Below are 7209 nucleotides of genomic sequence, written 5' to 3' on the forward strand. Positions count from 1 at the left end.
TTTAATAGTTTCTATAGAAACACTTCTGAGAATAATTGTTTTATAATGGCTTTTGAGGGAGATTATGTATAAATAATTATTATGGATTATTTCCTACTTACTCATACATTTTATGCTTTGCATTATTGGAAAGAGGTTATCTGGCATTGGGCTGTTGAATGAATATTAGAGGCAGGATTCCTTCTTGCCTTGATTAGAGAAAAACTAAAAGTTTATCAATACTGACAAATCTTATAAAACCACTTAGAATGTACAATACATTTAATCTCTCTTGTTTTAAATATATATTCCCTTAATATTAGCCTGCATTTCACTTAAATGAGTTAAACTTTAGAAGTATATCATGCATTATTGCATTGGAGGTTGTATAAACTAATTTTTCATTGATTTTTTTAAATCTTTTTTTTTATTTTATTGAAGCAGTTTATTCAAATAGAAAAGTGAACATAATGTACAGCCCAGTGGATTTCCATGGAGTGAACCTACCTATGTGGCCAGGGTAATTTTTAAAGATCAACCTTTAAAACAACTCCCCCCCTATACACACACACACACACATATGTACACAGATGGAAACCACCAAGTTTTAAATGTGCAGAAACGTAGTCCTTTCCTAAAAGCATCTCCTAGAACTTAGGATATGCTCCCAGCGCTCCAGTAATCTTTTATACCGTAGTGATGTAAAGAGTTTCCTCTGTCCTGGTCCAAGTGCAAAATTGAGGTGAGTTTTACTGCTAGATAGATTTGGAGGCATTATGTCAACAACCGTGGTTTTTCTGTTATCGCTTTCAAAGTTTGCAATAGAGAAATAAATTTGATAATTCACCGTGAGCCCAACACACAAAACAGATTGGTTAACTCTGGTTAAAACTTAAAAATTTATTTTTTTTCAGATTTTGTGAATATCTAGAAAGCTAGAAATATGTTTAATCAACTCCTAACTTCTGTATTTTGTTCAGTTGTTTCTAGGTTGATCTCCTTTTAATTTTGATAGGACCTAGTCAAGGTCATTAATATATAGTTTTCAAATTTGTACATAAGCAGAAAAAAGTCTTTAGTATTTTTATATGTAGAACTGAAAACTTCCTCTGCAAGATTGCACTGAATATGTGCAGTGTGCTTGACACTGTTCTGGGTACTGGAGGTAGAGCAGAAATAGAAAAGCCCTCTGAAAGCTTCAGATCTAGTGGAGGGTGCAGATCAGCAGATTGACAGTTACAATGGGTTATGCCAGCAGGACACATTGCTGTGGGAGCATGCAGGAGGCTACCTAATTCAGAGGTCAGGGATGTTTTCCCAGAAGAAGATTGGGAAGCTTCAGCTATCTGTCTTTTTCAACATTTTCAGCAGATCACCTGTGATATTCTCAGTGACTCCAGTCAAAGGGAAGCGGGCAGGGGGAAAGAAAAGAAGACATGTTCTCGGTCACAGTTTAGAGGTTCTTTAGATGTTTGGTGAATACCGTGGGAATCACTCTGAACAACACTGGAACCTGAGGAAGGTGGGCAAAGGTACTAAGTAGCTTGAAATTAACCTACTTGAGGATGAGCCTGATAAACAGCTTTTCTAATTTTATGTTCTAGGAATGGGCTCAACCTCTATGACGTCTTTATCAAGTATTAAAGTTCCCTGCAACATAATAGTCTGCCTGCCTAGGAGTTTAGTTTCTCAAGTGTAAACAGCCACTCAGTTGGGTAGGTTTTGCCTCACTTTAATTCCCCCCAGATTATAAATACCATGAGGACAATCTCTCTCTGCATTATTCCCTCTCTGCACCCAGGGCCCACCACAGGTCCCAGAAGAATAGATACTCAGTCAATGTTGGAATGAATAGGTGAGTCCATATAATCCCAAATAGAGAAGGAAATATAATTTGGCAAACAGTAATATTCCTGTCTAGATGGAATCCAGTTTTATAAGCAAATAGTTATCAATGTGTCAGGCCCAGTCTGGAAAGGAAGAGCTGCAGTTTCTGATAACGACCATGATAATGATGATGATGATGATGATGATAAATGGTGACACTTTCTACTGATATATTGAATTCTTTAAATAAGAGGCATTACATTTATGACTGTCCTGTTAATTATCTGTTGAACTTTAAAATATGATGAACTATTTATGTGATATACTTAACCATCTGTAGTAATTTAATCAAGAAGATTTAAAATGGATACATTTTTAAGAGTAGATTAAGCAAATCAGTAGCATACATAAATAAATGTTTACTAGTTTTTAAAACTTCCAAGTGTCATTTTAAGACTTATGAATTCAGATAAGTTTCATATGTTTTATCAAGTATTTACAAAAATCTCTGAAACAAGAAATGAATTTTTCCTTGTATCAGTGTATGTACTTGGAATCTCAGCTCACCTTCATACCTTGTTAATTGAGATATATTTATGAATAATCCAATTAAGAATTTTGATTCACTGATAGGGTCTTTTTCCTCCCTGAATTTAATTTCGTAGCATTCTTGTTTACTCATACTTACGTTATTTGGCTCTTTTCCTAGGTAAGTGGAGGTATACTTCGAATTTTTCCAGAAGGCAAAGCCCAGTTTGCTGACATTGAACCCAAATTTGATAGATTGCTGTTTTTCTGGTCTGACCGTCGCAACCCTCATGAAGTACAACCAGCATATGCTACAAGGTAGTATTGCTTTTAAGAAAAAATTGGTAAAGAGTATGATAGGATAGGAGGGGATAGATAGGATAAACTTGAAAGTTTTCTAATGAGTATCTTCCTGTTCTTCAGCTACCTTTATCATAGTGCTTCAGTCATAACTGTTTTAATTTGAATAGTTTTATAAGATTGATTCACAGTTAGTACTGACTGTGACTTTCTTTGCAAAGCCACTCCTTGTTTGGGGTAAGAAATTGAAGCACAGGCCTTCTCGTCTTTCCAGCTCTGTCTCCTTGTTGTGTGCATCTCTTAACTACTATCTAGTCCCTGATTTTGTGAGAGTATTCATTTGGGGGATAGAAAAATTACTTGGAGAAGGAAAAGGGCAGCTTTTTGAAAGGTGGTAAGGGGGAGAAGGAGAGGGATGTTGTAGAAAAATGATAAGAGTAGAAAAGTAAGAGGTAACCAGAGCGTAGAAATGAAGAGAAAAAAGAATAGAGGAAAGAAAAGTAGAGAAAAGGTTGCCATGGGTGGGAGTTAATGTTAGAAAAATAATCCTTCAGCTTTAATAGAAGCATCTGCGAGGCTCATTACTCTCTTTTTCTTCATTATACTCTTTTTCTACAATTTTTTGTATTCTAAACCTAGTATTCTTTAAAATTTTTTTTTACCATTTACTATGACCCAATTAAAATGTTAAGTCTGTTAAAATGGAGAATGTTACAGACATTGTTATAAAAATAAATATTTCTAGAAAAATAGTACTGCTTTTTAAATATCTATTTTTTATTATAGAAAGGACTTCGAACCTTACAATAGTGAATTACTGACCTGCAGTTGCTTAGATCTGGTGAGAAGAGGCATACCCTTAGATACACTGGGAGAAGAACTGGCTTTTAATAATGATGTTAGAGGTTGGCCAGCCTTTGATGAGGTTCAAATTCTAAAGACTCTGTTGTCACCTCTCCCTTTTTCTTGCTTATTTCTGTGTCATGTTGCCTTCAGCCCTAACTCACATAGTGAGTAGCAAGCTGAGCAGTTTGCAACTAGAGATCATAAGAAGCCATGAATGGAAACCAGGGGGCTCCTGTCACATCACATGATATCCATTCCGAATCCCCATCTCTCCTCTCAGCATCTCAGCGCCGTCTCTAACCTGACTGCTCCGTTAGAACCTTTTCTGACCTGGAAACCACATCAGAGACCTTCCCTTTTGTGGAATCTTGAGTATGGTCTGGTCGTATCCTTTCTAGATGAAGAGATAAGCATTTTTAGGTAGTAAATAAATGCCAAACAATTACAGAAGATACGTGCTACAGGAGTTTGGAAGAGGGAGAAAGTGGTATTAAATTGGAATACATGGGTCAGGTGTCACATTGAAGAGAGGAGCTCAGCTGAGTCTAGAATGAGAAGCAAGAGGAGTACCATAGTGTTAGTAAAGCCCTGGGAGAAAAGGGCAGGATTGTTCGAGTTACAGTACAGAAGTTCATGTGAGGAGAAGGATTCTTTAAATGGGAGATAAACCAGGATAAGTAGAACAACATCCAGTATTTACAGTTTTTTTCTGGTAAGAACTTAGGGCATGAAGGGGGGTTGATCTAGGTAGTAGAACCCTGATTTCTAAGTAACTAAAAGTTTGGGGCATGAGCAAGAGATAGAAAATGATTTGTCTGTGCACCTTTCCCATTACCAAGGCCACCTGGAAAAATAAAAGAGGCTACGTGGTAAGAAAGGTGCTGGAGCTCTGGAAAGAGCAGAATGTGAAAGTCAGGAGGCCAGTATTGACCTCAGCTTTGTCATTCACCAGCTGAGTGATCTCTGGGCCTCAGTGTCCCCAGTTGTCCAAACTCCTAGACTCGGACTCTACTCTGCCTTTGACTCTTCAAATATGTTACATGATTTAGTTCTGTCACATTTACTGGTTCTTTTTGGATCAGCATTGCTTCAGTGACCACTGGCCAGAATCTGCAAGATACTTTAACTAATTTCTATATTCCACTAATGGAACTATGTTCCACTCAATCATTTGTAGCATGTTTTCATTTCTTATAGCGTGTGTACATTTTCCCTGTTACTGGTACCAAAAGGGGTAACTCTGTGCTTTGTAGTATTTAATAAACCAGAGATTGCTCATTTATTTGTGGAATGAGATATTCCAAATAAGGGAAATTTTCAGAAAAATGAAGTTTAGCTAAACTTTAAATGTCAGGACATAGTATAATTGTTTTGATTAAAAAATTCTTAGCATAATTTAACTCTTTCTTGATGATTGCAGGTTATAAAATTCTTTGGTATAATAAAGTGATGTCTCTCGAAGCTGAGACTATTAGCCCTCCCTTTCACTAAAGGGCCTGCACCTTCAGTTCTTTTCTGTTTCTCTTCTCTTCTTTTAGAACTTATGCTTTTTCTGTAACAGCCATTCTTTTACCTTCTTATTGTCTGTTTCTGATCTGCTATAGGCTTGCAAAACAGATAATCAAATAGGTTAAGTAGGTATTAAGAAAGTCATAAGGGGCCAGCCACCTGGCCTAGAGGTTAAGATCGGTGCGCTCCACTTCAGCAGCCTGGGTTCGGTTCCTGGGTGTGGACCTACACCACTCATCGGCAGCCATCCTGTGGCAGTGACCCACATACAAAACAGAGGAAGATTGGCACAGGTGTTAGGTCAGGATGGATCTTCCTCAAGCAAAAAAAAAAATCATAAAAACTCATCAACTGGAGCCAGCCTTGTGCCTGAGTAGTTAAGTTCGTGTGCTCCACTTTGGCATTCCAGGGTTTCACTGGTTCAGATCCTGGACGCAGACCTAGCACCACTCATCAAGCCATGCTGAGGCAGCATCCCACACAGCACAACTAGAAGGACCCACAACTAGAATATATGACTGTGTACTGGGGGAGTTTGGGGAGGAGGAGAAGAAAAAAGACTAACGAAAAAAAGATTGACAACAGATGTTAGCTCAGGTGCCAATCTTAAAAAAGAAGAAAATCATCAACTTCATGATATCAATTTTAGCTTCTCCTGGTTCTCTGCTATACTCTTGAGCACTGAGGTTACTGGATAAGTGGGTTATTACTGTGCTCATTTATCCTCTGACACCATTCCAGTTTAGGCATTATTTTGGCATTATGAGTTTTAGTAGACCTTTGCAACAGCATACTACTTTTGTCCCCCCAGTGTGATCATTCTTACCGTGTTCTGAATTTTCTTTTAGGTACGCAATCACTGTTTGGTATTTTGATGCAGATGAGAGAGCCCGTGCTAAAGTAAAATATCTAACAGGTAAACATGATTTGGGGCAGGGTGTGCTGGAAGGAAAGTGCCTGCAGTCAGGCAGTGCTTTCAGGGAATGCAAATGCAGTCTTTATTAACGTCATCAAGACTTGCTCCTTGTTTTTGTCAAATTCCTTCATTCCCTTATTTAAAAGAGGACTTCTCTTAAGTCATCTTCATTGTTATCTTTAATCAACAAAATTGTCCCAAGATTAGGAAAGTTTGAGGCAAAGAAGTCTGAGAAAAATTATTCAAATACAAGCTGATTTTTTCTGTGATTATCCTTTTCAGTCACGGGCTGCTGAGCTCTGGATAACCGCCATCTAGCTTCCTTTCCTTCTCCCATTAGAAGGAAGGTAATATCCTTTCCCTTTAAATCTACATGCTCTAAAGAATACTCCAGGTCTTCCACGTTGAATGTGGACGTGAAGAAAATTAATAGAAAAGAGATGAATTGAAATGCCAAAATCCCTAAATCAGACAGGCATGGAGAGGCCATATCTGCCCATAGTGTCCACAGGTCAGCACACTTTTCCTAAATCTGAAGGTCCTTCAGTATGCCCGTTCCCCGCCCCCACTTATGGACTGCCTAGAGCAGTGGGTCTTAGTTTTCTGATAGACCGCTTACCTGTCTTTTCTTTAAGCCTACCTTAGATCTCCAAAAGTCTGCTCACTGTTCACATTGCTGATTAACTAGCTGTATTTTCATGAGCCGCTGATAATCTCACATCAATCTTTTATAAAACTATAGAAAGTCTATGTTCATGAGGCTGACCTGGTGGCGCAGTGGTTAAGTTTGCATGCTCCGCTTGGCAGCCCAGGGTTCATGGGGTCCCTGGCGTGGACCTACATACCGCTCATCAAGCCATGCTGTGGCAGCGTCCCCCATACAAAATAGAGGAGGATTGGCTACAGATGTTAGCTCAGGGCCAATCTTCCCCACACACACACACACACACACAAAGTATGTTCATGCATTTTCTGTGTATTTTTAAAGTCATTATTTGTGGCAGAAGCCTAGTAGTGTGCTTTGAGTGAGACTTAACACACTGTTATTTTATAGCAATTCAAGTTACTTTTAAAATACAAAGGAGACAAAATCATTCTCTCGGAGTAGAGAATGGTTTTTCCCTTTGAAGGTTTACTAGTTCAGAGTAACACATTCATCATAATACAGCGCTGAGGGTAGGTTTTGGAAGTAGAAGTGTGATAGTTTTCAGAAAGTGGAAACTTTGTGCATACTGGTAGGAACTCAGTGGGAAGAAGTAACAGAAGCTCTCTGGTACTGAATGAATGAATGAATTTTTTTTTTT

General features: G+C 38.2%; 1 protein-coding gene across 8 annotated transcripts in view; it reads left to right on the plus strand.

Annotated features, from left to right (window-relative positions):
* EGLN1 (egl-9 family hypoxia inducible factor 1) overlaps window positions 1–7209 on the plus strand; it is a 55416-nt gene that overhangs the window by 45665 nt on the left and 2542 nt on the right. The window contains exons 3-6 of one of the 8 annotated variants that reach the window (XR_011496383.1): window positions 1348–1501; window positions 1584–1694; window positions 2516–2652; window positions 5838–5905. Coding sequence is in view for 2 of the 8 variants with exons in the window: in XM_014865703.3 (XP_014721189.3) it covers window positions 2516–2652; window positions 5838–5905 (205 nt within the window). In the remaining 6 variants the exon portion in view is untranslated. Of the gene's footprint in view, window positions 1–1347; window positions 1512–1583; window positions 1695–1780; window positions 1835–2515; window positions 2654–5837; window positions 5906–7209 lie in introns of those variants that run through there. The other 7 variants (XR_011496389.1, XR_011496387.1, XR_011496392.1 and 4 more) reach the window with 7 other exon arrangements.

This window comes from Equus asinus, chromosome 2, assembly GCF_041296235.1.
Source record: "Equus asinus isolate D_3611 breed Donkey chromosome 2, EquAss-T2T_v2, whole genome shotgun sequence".
NCBI classification, from domain to species: domain Eukaryota; kingdom Metazoa; phylum Chordata; class Mammalia; order Perissodactyla; family Equidae; genus Equus; species Equus asinus.